General features: G+C 39.1%; 1 protein-coding gene across 9 annotated transcripts in view; it reads right to left on the reverse strand.

Annotated features, from left to right (window-relative positions):
• Positions 1 to 22,681, reverse strand: part of NOSTRIN (nitric oxide synthase trafficking) — a 70,516-nt gene that overhangs the window by 7,777 nt on the left and 40,058 nt on the right. For 4 of the 9 annotated variants that reach the window (XM_060302290.1, XM_030852490.2, XM_060302289.1 and 1 more), the window contains exons 9-16: positions 20,658 to 20,783; positions 15,823 to 15,921; positions 15,600 to 15,725; positions 8,164 to 8,272; positions 6,987 to 7,075; positions 4,039 to 4,164; positions 2,995 to 3,109; positions 1,799 to 1,888 (exon numbers count right to left, since the gene is read on the reverse strand). In XM_060302290.1, coding sequence (XP_060158273.1) covers positions 1,799 to 1,888; positions 2,995 to 3,109; positions 4,039 to 4,164; positions 6,987 to 7,075; positions 8,164 to 8,272; positions 15,600 to 15,725; positions 15,823 to 15,921; positions 20,658 to 20,783 — 880 coding nt within the window. The other 5 variants (XM_030852494.2, XM_060302291.1, XM_060302293.1 and 2 more) reach the window with 4 other exon arrangements.

Raw genomic sequence — 22,681 nt, forward strand, 5'->3', positions numbered from 1 at the left:
ATGATCAATTTGTGTTAACTATGTAACTCAGACTCAGGACCCTGGGTTCTAGGTGGCATCTGGGAAGTGTGTTAATTCATATGGAAAGTGGGACTACTGCATTTCATTTACTCACTGGTGTAGGCAGCCTTAGGATGACATGATGAGTAATGAACTGACTTCTATAACACTGAAAACTTTTAAATTAAAGGCAACATTGATTTAAGATGCATGCAGGAGAGAGTCTACTTTCCTTTTTTCTTGTCTTTACTTATGTCTGAGCTACAAGGAAAAGTAACTGCCTGGAGAACTCTGACTGGCAAACTGAAAAGGAAGCACCTGTGAACCGATAGCAAATACATGGTATCCCTGTTGTTTGGCTGCAAAATCCATCTCAACTTTCTGTTGGTTCTGGGCACCATGTCCTGGTCATGGATTATAAATTTTCTCCTATGACACAATTCTTTCTCACTAACCATTTCACTTCCAGATCCCTGCCTTAGCTTACCATCCAAATGTGGTTGATAATTGGACAGACAGAGAAAGTTGAGGCTGGTGACTTTTTCTTGTTTAATAATCTTGGGGTCTACACCATCCATCATATAATAACCTTTCCACGTTAAACAAAAATCTGTGACACAAAGAAGGGGGTCTGATTCCTTTAATTGGGCATAAAACCCTTTTTTGAGAGAGAAGTGTGAGAAATACTAAGCTGGGAGTCCTTTGACCGGGTTTAGAACTGGCACTTAGACTAAGCCATGAGAGGAAGTCACTTCACATTCTTGTATGAGTAACTTTCTGAAAAGGAAAAAGGTGGGGCTGCCTCTCTGATAACTTGCCATTACCGACGTTCTACCCCAGTGGAGCACTGTGATTAAGAGCGTGACTCTGAGTTTCTGAGTCCAAATCCTGTGCCACTACTGCTGGTGACTTTAGCCAAAGTACTTAACCCTTCTGTGCCTCAGTCGCCTCAGTCATAAAATGGGCATAAATAATACCAACCTCAAACGTTTTTAGGAATATTAAATTGGACAATGTGTTTGCAGCAATGTCTGGCACCTAGTAAACACCAAATATGTGTTAGCTATTTTTATCATGTGAGCTTTCTTTTTGATGTGCTTTATCTTCTAAGAAGAGTGATTATAAACCTGAACTGCTTTGACCTGGTAATAACTTTTTTTTTTCCATAGAAAACAATTTTATGGTTACCGAAAGGGAAGGGGGGTGGGATAAATTAGGAATTTGGGATTAACATATACACACTACTATATATAAAAGAGATAAACAACAAGGACCTACTGTATAGCACCTGGAATTATATTCAATATCTTGTAATAGCCTATAATGGAAAAGAATCTGAAAAAGAACATGTATGTGTGTGTATATATACAGATGTATACTTATATATGTGTGTATATATATCTATACATGTATACACACATAAATATATACATGTATATGTAACTGAACCACCATGCCATACACCTGAAAATAACACAACCTTGCAAATCAATTATACTTTGACAAAAAATTAATATATGAGAGATATTCATTTGGTTGAGAGTAATACATATCCTTGTTTTTAAGACAAACTGCAATTATTTATTTATTTATCTTTGTTCTTCAGCAAACATCTAAGAGGGAAGAAGAAACCAAAGAATAAGTAGTCAGTCAAATAATAGATTTGAACTTAGTCTGATAACAGCCAGGCTATGAATGCATGACCTGGTAATAACTTTTAAGGCTAAGACAAGAGTTTTTTTCAAGTTAAAAATTTCAATATGGGAAGGCAATTCAACTATTTGAGAATGATTCTTACCTTTTTCCAAATTCAGTTCGTCATCTTGCCTGGCTTGGAAAGAATATAAGGCCTTGCAAAGCCCATTGCCGAGCTGGGTCACACCGGAGGCTGAAAGTTGGATCAAGTTATAATGACTAATGCTGGGTCAGTAGGCAAGATGAACATGGTGGGCAGTGGTCTAGTTTTTCAGCCGTGTAGTGCAGAGCTTAAATATACTGAAATCTTCCCAAAAGGAAAGTTTATAATTGTATATAACATTCATTCTCTGATTCAGTAACCATTTCTGATGTACATACTATGTGGACGAACTGTGTATATTACATAATCAAAAGCTCTAACATAGAAAGTCTGGACAAAAAGTTACTGTAGTATTAATAATGATGACAATTTTAAACTGTTTCCCACGTGAACTTAATCAACATCAGTTAGCTAAGCTGTGTGGTAACTGTATTCATGTTTTGGAAAACCAGCACCAGTTTTGCCAATCAGGAATAGATAGGAGACACTTGGAGCAGGTGCTTCCTCCATCATCCCCAGGTACTTAGGGAACTGTTTCTCAATGATGCAACCACGAGTCTTTAACATACCATGTGGACTACAATGGCCTGGGTTTGATTGAAACTTTTTTGCCAAGTTCTAATCAAGAATCTAGAGAGTCAATGTTATGGTTACTATAGTTGAACAATGACGGATGACAGGTGCTTGCATGTATATGTGTGTGTGTGTGTGTGTGTGTGTGTTGAAAGGTAAAAGGCAGTGGGGGTGTGGATGGAAAATGACCAAAGTCAGGTGGCTGAACACTGGGGGCGGGTAGGCCTTGGGATCACCGTGTTTCCTGAAAAGAGGTTGGGATTTGCATGGCAATTTGGAGGAGTCTGTGGAGACAAAACTGTAGAGTCCTCCCAATGTTTCCAGGCTGAGTGTGTGGACAGCAAACTGCAGGTTGTCTGAATAACATGGAGGCCAGTGACTGGAGGTACCTTCTCATATTAGAGAATTCTTTTCCCAACCCTCCAATCTTCTTGAGTCCTTCCCACCTTCTGGATGACATTTGCACAGAAAGCTACACATTTTAACAAATTAATCAGTCCTAATTGAAACGTAAATTTCTTTGAGCCGATTTATGTCAATGTGGCTCTGAAAATAAAATATAATTTTGGCAACGTGCTTTACTGATAGGACCCAGCCCCACATTATTCTGGGCATGAGATTACCTGTAGATGAAGAACTTGGAATTCTCTGCCCACCAGAAGATGACCTGCTCACAACATTCTCTAATCTCTTTGTCAGAAAAGGCCGAGATATTTTTACAGAACTATGTGTCTGCTGCTGTTTGAATAGTTAAAAAAAAAAAAAAGTCATTTTTTACAACATTGTCATCAAAAGTATTTGCGAAAAGTAACTATTCTGCAGCTGTTTTCCTCAGGAATTTGTTTTTCAATTGTTGGGAGGAGGGTATAAAGAAAAAATTCAATACATTCCTAAACCCTACTCTAGCACATTCTTGTTTCTGAGACCTTAATATTTTCAGAATTAGACAATTACCATATTTTATAGCCTGTATTTGCAATTCTGACCTGTACCCCTAGGCCAAATAGTAACATTTCCAGCATTACTTCTACAAATTCAACTTGGTTTTAAAGCAAGTGAAATGATCATGACTCTGTGTAAATGACTGAGACCCTTTTAGAGCTTGAGTCTCTTAGAAAGAAAACTGTCCCTTCATCACAAGGTGGTTACAGCTCCCTCTTCTTGTAGGAAATGGAAAACAGCTACCTGTGTATATTCACACGCTCATCAATTCCTAGAGTGTAACACTGGGAAAATTCATGTGTGTGAATTTTTTAAATTGTGCACACGCATTCTCTACATTAGGAACTATGTTAAATGGATGAGACTACTGCATATCACAAAATCTTACAATTTAGGTCTGTATGAATACTAAGATTTTGATTTAATAGAAATTTTACTATAACAGCATGTTCAAAGGATAAAGTGAGAAGTATGAGAAGGAAGAAGGAACCCAAAGTGTTTTTAACTCATTAATTTATATATGAATACAAAGCATGTATTCATTTGTGTTTAGCTCTTGTTACGGTGCTCAAAAAATAAATAAATGTATCTTAAAATTGTGCGACTGGGGATTTGAGCATATGGCATATATAATTCGTAACAGTTTTTTTGGCCTGTTGCTGCCTTAAGCCATTCCACCCAGCAAGCCCAGTCCAGAAATTATAGCCAACCTTTTAAATGCTTACCTTTTCTTTCCACTTGAAGATGGAGTTACTACAGACATGGCTGGGTTGAGGTCTTTGCTCAAGTTCTGCTAAGATGGATGACAGTTTATAGGCGTTTGCTTGCAAAAGCATTAGTTTCAAGTTATTCTGTGGATACATCATTTGACCATATGAGTAAACTTCTAGAAAATTTTGAGGCACAACTGCGTGGGTAAAGGGATATCAGGATAACTTCCAAAATGACAAAGAGGTCCAGAAAAATACACATTCAACTCATTTGCAACTCATATGCAGAAAATGCTGAAGAGAGAAAAACAATGGACACTTTAAGTAGTCTAGAGGAAAGCCTTAGTTGTTGAGTGTGTCGTATTCTAGACCCTTGTAAATAAGGTAAACCAGAAACCTTGATAGGTATATTACTCAGCATTTTTTGGCAATGAATCGCTTTACTCGAATTTCTGCTGAGGAATGAGGTAGAGAATAATAAGTGCTGATTGCAGAAGGTAGGCTTTCGGAAGGCTTTGAAGAAAGGCAATGGTGCCATGGGCACTTAACATAAAGAACAGAAGTGAACTCTTATCAATAGAATCAAACTAAAATGATGTGAGTCAGGGTTTTGTTGTTTATGTTATTGTTTCTTGAAGAGGTGAGGTCTTATATTACCCAGAAAGTCTGCAGTAACACTTCTGGAAACCAGAAACCATATTCTGGGGTATTTGAATATAAAAATAAAGACTGAAACTAAAGCTATTCTCCTAGTCTCTCCTGTTCTGATTTGACCTTGAGCTAGAAACTTTATAATGACTTCTCTGTCAAGTTGTAAATCAAATCATAGAATCTAAATATTGGAAGGGGTCTGCTTATCCAATCTTCTCCTCACCATTGTCTCTCCCTTTTCCACACCTCCCGCCTGGGGGTTCCTAATCCTAACATCCCGGCCAGGGGGTCACAGCCATGGAGCAAACACCTCCAATCGATGGAGAAGGGCTCTAATCCTTGGAACAATCCACTGAATAGTGGGCAGGCTCAGCTAGGATGAAATCAAAAGCTCCCCCATAGCTTCTAGCCTTAGATCTAGTCTGCACTTGAGAGCATCACAGATCAAGTCTCTCTGCTCTGTGGTGCTCCTTTCGGTATCCAAAGACAATATCTGCTCTAAATACCTCCAGTTTCCACAATTTCTCAGAGAATATGGCTTGCCAACATTCTTGCTTCAAATATAGCACTTCAAGGACCAAGAGTCAATGAATTAGGAAGAATTTCTGTGAAACAGAGCTTCTCCCTGCAAGAAACCTTCTCTGCGTAACACAAAATCAGTCTACCACTATCACGAGTTTCCTTCCATTAAAGGCAGACGTGCGTGACCGAATTACACGGATATTTGGCACCTACTATTTGAAGGCTCTTATTTGCTCCATCACTAGATCATAAACACCATAAACTCAGGGGTCAGATCATCTCCCATCTTGCATCCTCCACTGTGTGAATCAGGCCAGTTGTGTACCAAGATGATCCTAATAACGTGTTCTATGTCAATGACAAAATTTTATGCAAGAACCCAAAGAAATAAACTTAAATCTTAATGCTATCATAAAATGCTCCATATGACTTTCTTTTGGTAAATATCATTTACATCGAATTAATTAAACATTTTATGCTGTCACAGAAAATGTCTAACAGCCTGTTTTATAATTTTATAAAAATTATAGCCATATGTCACTGCAAGGATATTAGACCTCTGTTCCCAAGTGAACAGAATTCAGGCCTGTCTTTTCACAGAAAGTGTCAGGTTTATTTCTGTAACACCACCTCCATTAAAGGAAGCCACTGCTAAAAAACAGATAAACTGTACCTGGCTGCATCTGTCTACTTTTACCAAAGAACTATTGAAATTGCTCATTTGGACAGAATTATTAGGTACCTACTTTTACAAGAGAGTTGTTTAGACTATGTACAAGGTAAGGAAAGCTGGTTCAGCTTCCTGGATCCTTCAAAACATTGATAAAATTTTGATCTCTTCCTGAATTCTTCTCAGATTAACCGCAGTCAACTTCCTCTCCAATCACAGCAGAAACCCTGTATCTTGTACACATAGGTCATAGTATCTGTTCATTTTTATTCCTGTTTAAAATTCATGGGCCTTTACTAACTGCCCTTATAATGTGGGTTCTTCTGAAGAGGCTGCATTGCCCACAAATCCCAACAAATGTCTCGGGGCTGCTGCAGTCCAGCCTTTCAGCTACAAGGCCCGGAGGTGCCTCTCCCTGCCCTCCGCTGACAGTATGTCCCCCTTCCTTCAAAACAACCTTGGTCTCTGAAGTTTTTTTCCTTGTTTCCCTGGAAGCTCTTGCCTCACACCCCAGTCGGCCATCTTCCTTCTGTGCGGTCACATCTCTCCTTTCCCCTGTTATACTCGGAAGACCCTGATGTTAGCTCAAGGATGAATGGAAAACAGCATCTCAATGATAATTACCAGGATTTCAATTCTCCTCTGTGCCCTGTGCTAGCATTTTCTAAATAATGCATCATCCTCACAAAACCCCTTAGGTAGCAACATCCCTCTTTAAAGGTGAGAAAACTAAACTTGTCCCAGGTCCCTGTAAAAGGCAGAGCTAGATGCAGGCCTCTCTGAATGCAGACGCTGTGTTTTTGGTCACATCTGTTAACTGGAGTAAAGTACACACGGTCTTCAGACCTTACTTGAATGATTCTATTTGGGGGAATTCTATTTTAGGCACTTCCCCCCCCACCCCCGGGAGGACACTAAATCAAACATTTCTAAGTAGCTGGATTTTTCCAGATTCCTCAAACCACTTGTCAAGGAGCTGAGTGTACAAGCTCTCTGACTAGACTGTTCTGTGTCATGAGAAAGGAAAGGCAAACAGAGGTCAAATGGTCCAGAAAACAAGCATTCCCAAAATAGCTCCTTCATCATTAAATCTAGGAAATGGCATTCTGCAAATGTTCACCTCGTCCATTAAGGCTGCTGTGCTTTTTTGGCTCTCTGTGTCTGAGAAGCAGGGGTGGCTGGAGTATGCTTTCAGCATTCGTTCCAGGCCTGAAAGTGAAATAAGGCTGTCAGTCTCTGTTCCTCTGGTCCTAGTGGGACACAACTGGCAGGTGGTTATACTCGGAGGGAGCCTGAGCCCAGAAGTGATGCCGGGAGCATTTCCCAAATGGCTGGGCCTGTTTCTGTGTGTAGTTGTTACTAAATTTTACTGAATGGGTGACCTGTACCTTCATTTAATGGGATTTGAGAAATGCTGGTGCTTAAGCAGTCTTGATTGTTATTTTTCAAGATGAGATTTTGCATCCTCCTTGTTGTCCCATTCCATGGTGGATTCCTAACATTTACCCCCATGTTAAGCTCTCCTCCACTGATATTTACATTTCTAAACATTTTGCTCTCTTGGATTTCCTATCAAGTATTACATTGCAACAGGGTTCTCTGGTCCACATAAAATAAGCTCTACATATCAGAATCATAAAAGTGGAGTTGTTTTTATTACCTGTAACACTTTAGAGCTGCTTCACGTTCTCACATACCTAACGTCTAAGTATAGGATTTAATTTGAATGACTTTCACATCATTCAGGAAGTTAGTTTAAAAAGAAACAAACAAGTGGTGATCATTCTGTAATGTATAGAAATACTGAATCATTATGTTGTGCACCTAGAACGAATGTAGTGTTGTACGTCAATTATACTTCAATTAAAAAAAATTATATAAATTTAAAAATTTTTAAAACAACCTATTAGCACCCCCCAATAGAATAAAATAAAATAATATGGGGGAAATACAAGAAAATGAAAAGCCTTGTACACAGGAGGTTTACTGTGTTTTAAACCAAACAAATTGTCCCTCATATCAGCCAATTTCAGGAACACTGTAAAATGATACACTTCTGGAAATGGTGGTATAGTACTTGTATAGATCTCACAGACCAGAATGTCATTTTCAATTTTTTTTGCTCTCCCCTTGCTTTTTCATTTTTCTTTATTCACACAAATTAGGTTTTATATCTGGTCTTTTAAATGAGATGATCTCTGCACCAGTCAGCAAAAGCAGAATCACCCTAACTCTGGATGAAACCTCCGAGTAGAATACTTTCCCTTACCAGGCCAGTCAAAGAGGTAATTACACACCTTGCTGGTCTCGCGAGGCTTTTTCAATATCTTTTTGCAGTCTCAACAGTTTTGACTTTATTGAAGATGCCTGTCGCTCTTTACTCATTGCATTTTTAGGATCTTCTTCCTTTAGGGAAAAAAAAAGGAAGTTTAACAATTTAAAGGGAAAAAAGTAAGAGTTGCTACTCCTAGTTGCACTGAGGCTTTCACTGACTGTATTCAATTTTAACTTGATGGAAGAAAAAAGAAAAAAAAATAAAAGCAGGGTTACCTCTGGTTTTCTACAGATTGGTCTACCTTTTCTAGACCTACTGAATAAGAAGACAGCTCCTCGTTTACAACTTGTAAGTGTATAGCTGAGCACTTTCTTTAATAGATAAAAATTATTCTTGGAGGGTGAACGTTACTATGGCTATTTCATAGGAGCATGTGGCTCACCAAGGGAAGGGGCATGAAAGCTTCAAGGAGACTAGCTGACTTAACCAGCACATTTCAGTTGAGGGGTAGGAGGGCAAAGGGTACTCCTTGCAGGAGAAATGGCACAAGCAAAGGACAGAGGGAGAGTTGTGTGAAATGTATGGGGAACAATAAACAGACCAGTTGCTTGAGCAAATGTAGTGGAAGAAAAAATTGTCTAAGTAGTTTAGGTCAGATTTTCAGGCTGAAGTAGGGATTTTATCATGTAGGTTATGAGAACCATTAACAATAGCAGAGCTTTCATATACGTTATTTCCAGAGTTGAAAGAAAAAAAAGGATGTTAGGACACAGTTTAAATGCCTAGTAACAAGTCAAAGCAAATATCCTACAGTGATATGCAACTTAAAATGATTAAAACCTTTATGTGAAAAAAGAAAAAGGATGTTAGGGTCAGGTTGGGAGGTGGCTGAACATAAGTGCAGTAGATGGACAGAAACCTTGGAGAAAGGGAAAACTGATGACTGAAGATGGAAGCGCAGGAGTCAGGACTTATCTGGTAGGAAGGAGAAAAGCGAGGACCCTGAATATTGGTGGAGAGATTAGCTTTAGATAGACTGTCCTGAAGAAAGAGAAGAGAAGATTTAGAGCAAAGAGAATAATAGCCTTTACAAAAATATAATGTAGAGACTAAAATATTTAATATACATACTGTGTATTATATATTATAAAAATTTTCTCTATATCCTTTATTACATGTGACTCTTTGTGATTCTTATAACAACTCGACGAGATTGGTTTTATTTTCCCCATTTTACCTGTGACACTCAGAAATAAATGAAGGCCCAAGACGAAACAGCTAGTAAGTAATTACTGATGAAACCCAACTCCTGTGACTCCCAATTCTCCACCAGAGTCCACTCCTTCACATGTCTGCCTGAGGCTGAGGCCCAAGCTGACGTTACCTCTGCAGGTGAGCTCCGAGTGAACTGCAAGGATGCTTCAGTCCAACCCTCAGTCCTTCCTTGCTGGAGGAACGCACCTCATAATCTGACTCTCATGCCAGTCCAAGACTTCATTTGGTTTCTTTGGGGATGCCTATATTGTTCACAAATGTATTTCCACGGATAGATCACTACTGGATCAACTTGAGATAGATTAAACTGCCGTCGTTAACTTTCTTAAATTTGTCCTTCTCTTTCAAAAATTTGTCAGAAAGAAGATCAAAACCAGAGGAGGCATTTAAACTGCAGATACAATCTTTAGAACATGGCCTTTACAGTAACCTTACAAATATTTTTCACACTGATCACCAGCCCTCCAATATTCACATTCAGATAGTTCTCCTGTCTTACCCTCGTCCATGTAGATTTCATAGCACTCTGTAAAAGCCAGTCTACACTTATTGCCAATGACTATAAAGTCAGATTTTGGAGGTGTTTTGCTTTAAGAATATTAGGACAATTCTATTCACCCATTTGGAGATACAGTCCATTCTCTTAGACAACAGATACATAGTCGTTAGTTCTGCTGCACTGAAATGGCATAGAAACCAAAAATTCCCATGGGCACATCAAATAAGATAAACCATTGTGGCTACTTCTTTACATTTCAATAGGAGCTTAGTCAAATTTTCAAGGAGAATGACCCTTATTTTATTGACAGGTTAGCTGATAGAGGCATTTTTACAAGAAAGTAATAGATATATTTTATTGTACATTTTCCCATCTCAGTGATCACCTACACGGTTTGGAAGAAAAAAAAAAAGTACTTTCCCCATGTAATCAAATCTTCCTTTCCACTTCCATCTCTACCTTTGTTTCCGCTTTAACAGACATTGCTATTGCTAATTTGCTTTGCCTTTGCCAGGGTCGGAAAAAAAGATTCAATTAAAGAAACAGCCAGCCACTTATTGCTGTTTAGATGGTGGGAAGGAGAAAGCCGGTCAGAATTCATTATTATGTCAGATCTAACTGCCTTCCCCTCTCCCCTCATCTCTTGTTCCCTGAGTGGGGGTACTGGGATGTTGGTTTTGGCTATACTTTTATAGGAGGACATGACCAGTGGTCCAGTTTTACACAGAGAGAGGGGTGAGCCTCCCAGACTGGACCTTGGAAGTTGAGTGAAATACAGCAGAGGGCCCAGGAAGGAGCAACCAGGAGTTTTTCCTGCAGATTTTGGTAATTAACGATCAGCATCTAGAACACTACAATTAAAACTAACAAGAGGGGAGTGAAGGACAAAATCTTTGAGGCATGACCTGACCCAAGAAGATAGAGAATTTAGCCCAAGAGAGCAAACAGGCAAGATGTCTGGGCTCTGACCAGGGACACTGATCAGTTTTTAGCAAGGAAGGTCATGTGATAGTAATCACCTAAATGTCCTCAAAATAAGCCTCTGGAATGGCAATTAATTTATGACAAAGGAGGAAGAATATACAATGAGAAAAAGCCTCTTCAAAAAATGGTGTTGGGGGCTTCCCTGGTGGCACAGTGGTTGGGGGTCCACCTGCCGATGCAGGGGACGCGGGTTCGTGCCCTGGTCCGGGAGGATCCCACATGCCGCGGAGCGGCTGGGCCCGTGAGCCATGGCCGCTGCGCCTGCACATCTGGAGCCTGTGCCCCGCAACGGGAGAGGCCACAACAGGGACAGGCCCGCGTACCACAAAAAAAAAAAAAATGGTGCTGGGAAAACTGGACACCTACATGCAAAAGAATCAAACTGGATTACTTTCTCTCACCATATATAAAAATAAACTCAAAATGGCTTAAAGACTTAAACATAAGACATAACACCATAAAACTCCTAGAAGAGAACACAGGCAAAACATTCTCCGACATAAATTGTACCAATGTTTTCTTAGGTCAGTCTCCCAAGGCAATAGAAATAAAACCAAAAATAAACAAATGAGAACTAGTCAAACTTACAAGCTTTTTCACAGCAAAGGAAAGCATAAACAAAACGAAGAAACAACCTACAGAATGGGAGAAAATATTTGCAAAAGATGCGAACGACAAGGGCTTAATTTCCAAAATATACAAGCAGCTCATACAACTCAACAACAAGAAAACAAAAAACCCAATCCAAAAATGGGCAGAAGACCTAAAGAGACATTTCTCCAAAGAAGACATATAGATGGCCAACAGGCACAAGAAAGGATGTTCAACATCACTAATTATCAGAGAAACACAAATCAAAACTAAAATGAGGTATCACCTCACACCAGTCAGAATGGCCATCATTAAAAAGTCTACAAATAACAAATGCTGGAGAGGGTGTGGAGAAAAGGGAACTCTCATACACTGTTGGTGGGAATGTAAGTTGGTGCAGCCACTGTGGAAAACAGTATAGAGTTTCCTCAGAAAACTAAAAATAGAATTACCATATAATCCAGCAATCCCACTCCTGGGCATATATCCAGACAAAACTGTAATTCAAAAAGATACATGTGCCCCTATGTTCACAGCAGCACTATTCACAATAGCCAAGACATGGAAACAACCTAAATGTCCACTGACAGACAAATGGATAAAGAATACGTGGTACATATATACAATGTATATACTACTCACCATAAAAAGAACAGAAAAATGCCATTTGCAGCAACATGGATGCAACTAGAGACTATCATAATAAGTGTAGTAAGTCAGAAAGAGAAAGACAAATACCATATGATATCACTTATATGTGGAATCTAAAATATGACACAAATAAACCTATCTACAGAACAGAAACGTAAAATAGATAGCTAGTGGGAAGCAGCCGCATAGCACAGGGAGATCAGCTCGGTGCTTTGTGACCACCTAGAGGGGTAGGATAGGGAGAGTGGGAGGGAGGGAGACGCAAGAGGGAAGAGATATGGGAACATATGTATATGTATAACTGATTCACTTTGTTATAAAGCAGAAACTAACACACCATTGTAAAGCAATTATACTCCAATAAAGATGTAAAAAAAAATATATTGAAAAAACGAAGAAAATAAAAACACTGACAACAACAACACAAAACCAGAATTATGGACATAGAAAACTGACTGGTGGTTGCCAAGGGGAAGGGGGATGGGGAAGGGATGGAGTGGGAGTTTGGGTTAGCAGATGTCAGCTTTTATATATAGACTAGATAAACAACAAGGTCCTACTGTATAGCACAGAGGACTATATTCAATATCCTATGATAAACCATAATGGAAAAGAACATAAAGAAAGAATATATATATATGTATAACTGAATCACTTTGCTGTATAGCAGTAATTAACACAACATTATAAATCAACTATACTTCAATAAAAAATTAATAAACTCAAAATGGATTAAAAAATGTAAGACTTGAAACCATAAAACTTCTAGAAGAAAACACAGGCAGAACATTCTTTGACACTGGTCTTAACAATATTTTTTTTTGAATATGTCTCAGGCAAGGGGAAGAAAAGCAAAAATAAACAAATGAGACTACATCAAACTAAAAACTTTTGCACAGTGGAAGAAACGTCAACAAAACACAAATGAAACTTCCAACAAAACGAAAAGGCTACCTACTGAATGGGAGAAGAAATTTGCAAATGATTTGTCTGACAAGGGGTTAATATCCAAAATATACAAGGAACTCATACAACTCAACATCAAAAAAACCAAACAACCCAATTAAAAACTGGGCAGAGGACCTGAATAGACATTTTTCCAGAGAAGACGTACACATGGCTAACAGGCACATGAAAAGATGCTCAACATTACTAATCATCAGGGAAATGCAAATCAGAACCACAGTGAGCTATCACCTCACACCTGTCAGTACGGCCATCATTAAAAAGACAACAAATAAGTGTTGGTGAGGATATGGGGAAAAGGGAACTGTGGTACACTGTTGGTAGAAACTACCATACAATCCAGCAGTTCTACTCCTGGGTATATACCTGACGAAAGCAAAAACATTAATTTGAAAAGATATATGCACCCCAGTGTTCATTGCAGCATTACTTACAATAGCCAAGATACTGAAGCAACCTAAGTTCCCATCAATAGATGAATGGATAAAGAAGATTTGTCATATATATAATGGAATATTACTCAGCCACAAAAAAGAATGAAATCTTGCCATTTGTGACAACATGGATGGACCTAGAAGGTATTATTCTAAATGAAATAAGCCAGACAGAGAAAAACAAATACTGCATGATTTCACTTACAGTGGAATCTAAAAAAACAAAGGAACAAACACAACTAAACAAAAACAGAATCATAGGTATAGAGAACAAACAGGTAGTTGACGGGGAGAGGGTAGAGGAAGAAAGAAATAGGTGAGAGAGATTTAAGAGGTACAAACTTTCAGTTACACAATAAATGAATCATAGGTATGAAATGTACATTGTGGGGAATATTAGTCAATAATAATGTGATAACTTTGTAGGGTTACAGATAACAACTAACTTTATCATGGTGATCATTTTGTAATGTATAGAAATATCGAATCACTGTATTGTGGTCCAGGAACTAACATCATGTTGTAGGTCAATTATACTTCAAAAACAAACAAGCTCATAGAAAAAGATCAGATTTGTGGTTACCCGAGGTGGGCGCTGGGGAGAGGAGGAATTGGATGAAGGTGGTCAAAAGGTACAAACTTCCAGTTACAAGATAAGTAAGTACTGGGCATGTAACGCACAGCATGATAATAGAATGAACACTGCTGTGTGTTATATATGAAAGCTGTTAGGATAGTAAACCCTAAGAGTTCTCATCACAAGGAAAAAGGTTTTTTTTCTATTTTTTTAAGGTTCTATCTATATGAGAACGGATGTTCACTAAACTCGTGTAATCATTTCATGATGTATGTAAGTCAAATCATTATGCTGTACACCTGAAACATACAGTGCTGTATGTTCATTATATCTCAATAAAACCAGAAGAAAAAAGAAAAGATATAATCCTCTAATTAGGTTAAAGTTTTTCAAAGGCAAGGACCAGAAAATAATTTGCACCTCCTAAGATTCATGCCTCTGTGTGATCCCTTCCCCTTGAGTGTGGGCTGTTTATTGACTTGCTTCTAACAAATAGAATCTGATGAGATGTCACTTCTGAGATTAGCTTATAAAAGACTATGCTTCCATCTTGGACACTCTGGCTCTGTCTCTCCTGCATTGCTAGTTCCAGGGGAAGCAGGCTGATATGCTGTGAGCTCTCCATAGATGGAGAGACCCACACGGCAAGGAACTGATATCTCCAGCTAAAACCGTTCCCCAGGACCAGAGGCTTGCCATCAGCCACGTGAGTGAGCTTAGAAGCGGATCATCTCCCAGTAGAGCACTGAGATGTCTGCAGTCCCAGCTGACACCTTGATTACAGCCCTGTGTGGGACTCGGGCACCCAGCTAACCCACACCTGGATTTCTGACCCACAGAAACTCTGAGATAATAAATGTTTGCTTCAAGCTGTTGAGTTTGGGGGTAAGTTGTTATGCAGCAATAGACAAACCAATGTGATACACAGTATTTATAGAGTGTGAAGATTCAGTCTTGGGGGGAGGGATAGATCAGGAGTTTGGGATTGACATGTACACACTGCTATATTTAAAATAGATAACCAACAAGGACCTACTGTATAGCACAGGGAACTCCGCTCAGTACTCTGTAATAACCTAAATGGGAAAAGAATTTATAAAGGAATAGATACATGTATATGTATAACTGAATCACTTCGCTGTACACCTGAAACTAACACAACGTTGTTAATCAACTATGTTCCAATATAAAATTAAAAAAATTTTTTAAATTAAAAAAGTAAATGAAATAAAATATTTCCTTCAAAAAAAAAAAAAGATTCAGGCTAAAACCCTGTTTGGAGTTCTTCCCTTGCAGAGAATACCAAAGACAGGTTTGCATTGCCCAGTCTGTAAACCACACAGTTTTTAAATTTATACGGACTGTGAAAAAGTCAATATTTTTGTTTCCTTTACAATTGCTCTCAATTCTTTTCAAAATGAATCCCTCAGTATATGACTAAGGTTTCCCATGAATGAAACTTCCTTCCATCCCATACTTACAAAGTAATCAGTTAATAGGAACTCAGATTTATTTTCTGTAGATGAAACTGCGGTTTCTTCCACGAGAGCCTGGATATCATTTTCGACATCTATCTTGCTGATGGCGCAGTGGATCTGCGTGTGGCACTGCAATGCCGAGGAAAGCAGAACAAGGTTGCAGAGGACATGTTTCCCGCCAGTTCTTACCATGCATACCAGAGATGGCGAATTCTTTACTACTCACTGTGGTCAGGGTTTGGCCAAAAACAGAAATATGTTGTGAGTACTGGTTTAAGTTATTGCATAAGAGTTGAATTCTTTCCTTCTCCAGCTCCAGGATGCTCTGAGAAGGATGAAAAATGAGATTAGATCAGCCCACTGTTATACAAAACTGAAGTCACCCACTAAGCACAAACACAACGAAGAAAGTCTGAGTGAGCCGTCCTGTCTGTGCCTCTTGATTACATTATATGCACATTGTGGAGGGGGGTAGTTTCCCAGGACAGGAATGTGATTTGATGTCTGTCTTATTTTATCCTCCATTAGGATCAATTTAACTCACACACTTTCTCCAGGCTTTTGTGGGCCAAAAAGCACATAGGTGGATGCCACAGGTTACCTGATGTTCACGAAGAAGGGGGAGAAAGGAATCATTTGAAAAGAATCTGTGGGTTCCAAAAAAAGAATGAAGCCCAGTAAAACCCACGTCTGTATCTTGGAAATGCAGTCAGACACTAAGTATTTCTAGAATTGTTTGCAGCACATACAAGGCATTCTGCCGGTTCCGGCAGGGACAACGATGATGAGATGCAAATTCTCTGCTTAAGGAAATTATGTGATGAGAGCAGAAGCTTAAAGTCTGATCAATTCATCATCCTGACCTAAAATTAGGCCTGGGGGTCAGAGACCACTCTTGGAAGGTGGCAACACAGCCTCCCTGTTTTATGCGGGATGACAAAAATTCCACTTTTAGAGTTTTATGGCTTTTAGCTAGGAAGAGTAAATAAAGTAAGGGAGGTCACATTTGCCTTGTCAGCCATTAACATTTTAGAAAAAGTTAGTTATTTGACTCTCACCCCTCACTGCTAGCTGAGCTACAGACTGTTTGTTTTGAGGAAATACAGGGACGCTCAGCAACTAGGCATTGCCCAAGAAGGCTGGGTCAAGTGGAAATGCAGGGGGCATTCCTAAGCCTTGTGAGGGCCATAAGAGGCTGCTGGGTATGTGCCCAGAAGCCCATGGGCTTCGACAGAGGTGGCAAGAGTCCAAGACAACATGCCTCATCCCGTTTCTGTAAGGACAAGGCCTGGGCTTTCCCCCTTTATCCAGAGGCTAGGTTGGTTCCTTTCATACCCGCCATCCCACCCTGCTTCTTCCCACACAGTAAAGAGTACTCATCAATAGTCTTTCCTGAAGAAGAAAGCCTTCTTGGGCAAATTGGTGGGTGGCATTATCGTGGAAGTAAGAAGGGCGGACTGTGTCTCAAGGCCTTTTGTAGGGTGGAGGTGGGGAGACATCACAAAGGCCACTGGCTTCTCCCATCCTGTCTTTCAGCACACCTGCAGGGGCCACTAGCCTGTCCAGCCTGGTGTTCCTTTATACCCTTGTGTGTAGACTGCATTCACATCCTGCTGTTATTTAATCTATGGTATATAATCATTAAATTTTCAAGAAATTTATTTGTGTAATAGTTACATAAAGTTTACCTGTTAACCATTTTTAAGTGTACAGTTCAGTGGCATTAAGTCCATTCACATCGTTGTGAAACCATCACCACTACTCATATCCAGAACTTTTTTCATCTTGCAAAACTGAAACTCTGTACCCATTGACAATAATTCCCCATTCTCTCTCCCCTCATCTCCCCTGGCAGCCACCATTCTACTTGTTGTCTTCCATGAATTTGACTACCCTAGGTATCTCTTATAAGAGGAATCATACAATATTTGTCTTTTTGTGTCTGGTTTATTTCACTTAGCATAAAGTCTTCAATATTCATGCACATTGTAGCCTGTGTCAGAATTTCCTTCTTTTTTAAGGCTGAATAATGTTCCATTGTCTGTACTTACCACAGTTTGTTTACTAGTATATAGTCATTTTAATGCTGCTATTAAATGCAAGTGGTAAGAAGCTGGCAGTAACTGTGAACATCTGTGTCAACCACATGCAGATTTCAATTCTGTACCAAGTGTCCTGACATTTGAATCGGGAAGCCTAGAGCTCTGTTCCCCCATGGCTACCTTTTTTGTCTAGTCAGAAGCTGCATAATTTTTGTAAGTCAATGGGAATGAAATACCTTTGTTTCTGCTCTTGGTCTCCTGAGTCTTTCTCCAAAATCTCAAGTACCAGCCATTTAAATGTGCCCTCTGTCCCCCAGGTACAGGTTTAAAGACACAGAAGAGTAGCCTAGCAAATGTAATGCTTCATCAAAGGGCATAAATCATATGCCTCCTCTAACAAATATGTAAAATAAATTCTGCTCAGTGTCTTAGACCTCAAGTGGGACAGTCATCAAAAAAGAAAGCGTCTTTATATTATGGGAAAAGATCTAGAAAGCAGCTGTTCTAGTTTAGTACCGTGAGCAAAGGACAGGACAGAAAACAAAAGCCAGGTTTGGGGAACACACTGCATCCCTGCTGGGCAGCTGTTTCTTTACTGTGACAAGTGCTGAGCCACTAGCATCAATCTGAGACTAGAATAACCAGTGTCCCTTGGTGGCGATGGCAATATTTAAAAGATTTTAATTTCATTTCAGGGAAATCATTAAGATGATCTATGTCTGCTCGTGAAGAGAGGCTGAGACAAATTCCACTGTGGGAAGTGGAAATCCATATCTCATTTAATGAATTATTGCTTTCTATTATTTTGTTCTTTTTGTATAAAATAGGTCATAGAGAAGCAAGATACTCTGGAGGACCTCAAATTATCCTCCTGTGCTTTCATAATAGCACATGAGAGGAAAGTGGGATCAAAGAGTTATCAAGGAAGAGTAAATGGAGAGGCTGTCTGGGGCCCAGGCTTCGTGATGATGCACACTCTTCATTCATGCTTTTCACTTCCTGCTGTCCTGACCTTCCGGTTTGTACTACCCGGGGAGATTGGAGTGACTTCATTTTCATCTAAATTGTTTTCATAAAACTGATCAAAGAAGTACCTTGTTTTTTCTATAGCACGAACTCTCAAACTTTAGTACGTCTAGAGATCACCTAGACCCCTTCCTAAAATCATTCAGAAGTTCTGACTTACCCCGTCTAGGAAGGCACTCAGGAATCTGAATTTTAACAAGCACCCTTGACATTGTCTTGGGGCCATAAAGGGCTACAAGAAAATAAATTTTAAAATCATTTATAATTCTTCCACCTAGAGATGATCACTGTTAACATTTTGATGTATTTTAGTCTGTCGAGGTATGTGTATGTATGATTTTATCTTCCTAGTTATCAACCAAATTATTCAAATTGGTATCCTGTTTTCTCACTTAACATTATACATAAGCAGTTTCCAACGCCACTAGTCTCCAAAACACCATTTTAATTAATAGTGCCTTGTGTAGAGTGTATTGATTTATTTAGTCATCTCCTTAATTTTGGCCATTTGTATTACTTCTTCCCTTTTACTTTTAATGTATTTTTAACAGAAATCTGTATTTTGTTTTTCATCTACTTCCTCAAGATGGATTTATGGAAAGGAAATTAGGTTTTTCAACCGAGGTTCTAGGAGAGAATTAAACCCTAATGTCCTAAGGCATCTGTTATCTGCAATGAGTTACCATTTCTTCTCTGCATCTAGAGGCTATTAGTCACTACCATCCTTGGGGAACTGAGAGAACAGTCACTCACATTATTTTCTGTGTTCCGTGGTTCAGATGAGGAACACTAGTTGATAATGTGAACATTTTTAAGGCTGTTTGCATTTATTGCAAAAGGCTTTCTAAAATAATTCCTCTAGTAAATACTAACAGTACCAAACATTTGATTTGTGGTCACTTTTGATAGAGTGGCTATTATTATCATTATCATTATTATTATTTGGCCACACTGAGCTTTCCACACTTCTAATAAAATTCCATTTTAATTGAGTTCAGCCCACTTTTGTTATGTGTCTTCATGAATATCACATTTTACTCCTGTTGTTTGCAAACAACAGAGAATGAGGAATACATAGTGTAATATGTGAGTCAATGACTTGTTGGTATAGACTGAGTATGTACAAGCCAACGAAATACTAAGTAAGGGAATCCTTATTGGTTACAGTTAGGCAAGGATGACTCGACAGGAGTATCTCAAGTGGGTCTAGTAGGGCTTGGTTTGGCACTCAGGGGGCAGAGGCTAGCTCTAAGCAAGAGGATAAGCTTAGAACTTAAACTTAGAACTCTTATGGGAGTAAGAGGAACTGTGTGAACTTAAAGGAAGAGGGGGGAGAAATACCAGTGGCCTCCAGCATGGTGGTAGCAATAAACCAGGAAACAAAGAGGATGAAAGGAACCTTTCTTTTTTTATGGAGATTCTGACTTGTAGTAGATTCTCTACCTGATTTGGATTCTAATTAAAAAACCTAAAGTCTTAAATATTTTTAAAGCTCAGTTGAAAGAAGCTCTTTTGAAAGGTAAATGATATATATCTTGTCACCATCACGAAGACTTTATAAGCAAAGAAGATAATTTCCATAGCTTCAACATAAAAGTTGGGACTGCTGAAAGCAGGCTGGGGTGGAAGGAGAAGGTGGAGGAGGACCCTAACAGGAGAAAAGGACACTGAGAAAAAGGAAGGAGAGACCTAGTAAGAGCCTCTGATAAGGGTCCTTAGTAACAGCAATACCTAACACATCTTGAAGGCCAGCTAGACGTCCGCTACACCAGGAATCCTGGCAGCCATACCAGTAAGAATCATAATTATCTCCCGTTGTTGTGATATAGGTAGAAAAATGAGACGGATGGAGACATCTAGGTTAAGTGTTTTTCTCATAGCCCTTGAAGGGTGCCTAGAAGATAGAATGCGAGCAGTGATTTCTCTCCCACACAAAGCTCTCTGGAAAAAGAAAGAAAGAAAGAAAAAAAAAAAACTTGAATGCATAACTTACCTGGAAGCAATTTTCCAGTGTGTTCTCCCATTTCAGTCTGGTAGAACAGCTGGCCATGTTTTTTTGGTAGTAATTTTCATCTTCTTTTGACAACTTCTCAGTTGATTTTTTCAGTTTATTGAGGAGCTAAGGTAAAACATCAGTGTCACATATTTATGAACGCATTTATGAAAGCCCTTTGTAATTCTGGAGAAAGAATTATATGCATCCCAATGATGGTTTCTCATCTCCCAGCTAAAGTCATAAACAGTGACGAGAGATGACAAAATCAAAGATCTTTCTCAGAAAACAGGGATGTCAGAACTGAAGGGAAACCTAAGAGCCTTTCAGTAGGATTCCTACAATTTTTCACATGAGGAAATGGAGGTCCTTAAATACCATGTGATATGCCCACTTTCATCAGATGAAGGAAGAAGTCAAATGACAGGTGCAGAGAAGCAAGTACAGATCAGGAACCTCCAACTCAAGACTGTAATCTACCAATGATTCCCGTGCTCTTATTTCGTAAATCCTTCAGGCCTCCGCATTTCTTACCGGGACAGGTAGAGATTTGCACAGTCAGATAATTTATAAAACTAGCATTAGGCCTGGAGACCATCCTCTCACTTCACTTTCACTATTTAAACTCTGCATTATAACTCTGGAATCAGACTTCAGGATTAGAGTCCTGGTTCTGACTACAAGTGAGTTACTTAAACTTCAAAAGCCACAGTTTTCTCATCTCTGTGATGGGGACAGCGATGCTCCCACTTCACTGTGTTGCTCTGAGGAATCAAGCAGGTGATACAGGTAAGGAACAGGGCACACTGCTTGACAGTTAGTGTAGCACTCAAAGACTAGTGAGTGTTACTATTACTAGTGAAGAAAGAGCCTGAGATACATGCCATTGTTCACTGCAAGTTATGGACAGCTTGACAAATGCTTTCCTGTCATCCTGACCCCCAATGATACGCTCCTTCACAAAGAGCCCCTTCTAGCCAGTCACCAAAATTGGCCATCCTGATTGTGAAAATCAAAGTAATACAAAACTCTCTGGACCAGGGTAGTTTGAATTGAATTCTCAAAATGCTCAGACACATAATTTCACATCTCTGAGAAAGGAAGAAGTTGTATTTACATGAATGATTCTCAGACTTTAATATGCCTAGGAATGACCAGAGATTCTTGGAAAATTGCAGATTTTCAGGGTTCCACCAATAGCAATACTGATTCAGTAGCTCGGTAGTGGGATCAGGAAATCTGAATTTTCACTGCCTCCTCAGGTGATTCTGATGCAAATGGTCCTCAAGCCACAGTTCAAGGAGTACCAAGGAGCCCTGTGATTTAAGCAGTTTAGGATTTTCAAGGACAGAGATGAAGGTTTTTAAGAATGCTCCCCTTTATGTTTAAGGACATTTTGACTAAAGTTTCAGTAGTGAAGAACATTCGTCCAAAATGCTGAATATTAACACCACTCACTTTATTATTCCAGTTGATATGCTAGCCATTCAACTGTCCCTCAGCTCTGATGTATGGCCTACCCAGGACACGGATGGTTTTGTATATCAAGTGTAATGAGCCATTTATCTATAGAGATATGAGCTTGTGAATTTTAGCCTGATAATGATACAGAGAAAGGGTTGAATGTGTACCATGGCTCTACTTGGCTAAGTCATTGTTCTTTGATTCTTACTGAGTGTGCCCAGCAATGAGAACAGAGTCAATCTGGAGACTGATTGTACAAATCTCTACCTGTCCTGGTGAGAAATGCCAAGGCCTGAAGGATTTACAGAATAAGAGTACAGAAATCATTGGTAGATTACAGTCTTGAGTTGGAGGTTCCTGATCTGTACTTGCTTCTTCTCACCACTCACGTTCATCAGCCTACACTCTATAGCTATTGACTAGAAGTTTCTGCTCAGCAAATTTGCAGCAAATAACCCCAAACATATACAGAAGAAGAATGGAGACTCTTATATTCTTATTTAAGGAACTTCTCAGAAAATTTCCTAAAATTTGTCAAAGATAAATACTTTTTCTTTCCT

This window comes from Globicephala melas, chromosome 7, assembly GCF_963455315.2.
Source record: "Globicephala melas chromosome 7, mGloMel1.2, whole genome shotgun sequence".
NCBI lineage: Eukaryota > Metazoa > Chordata > Mammalia > Artiodactyla > Delphinidae > Globicephala > Globicephala melas.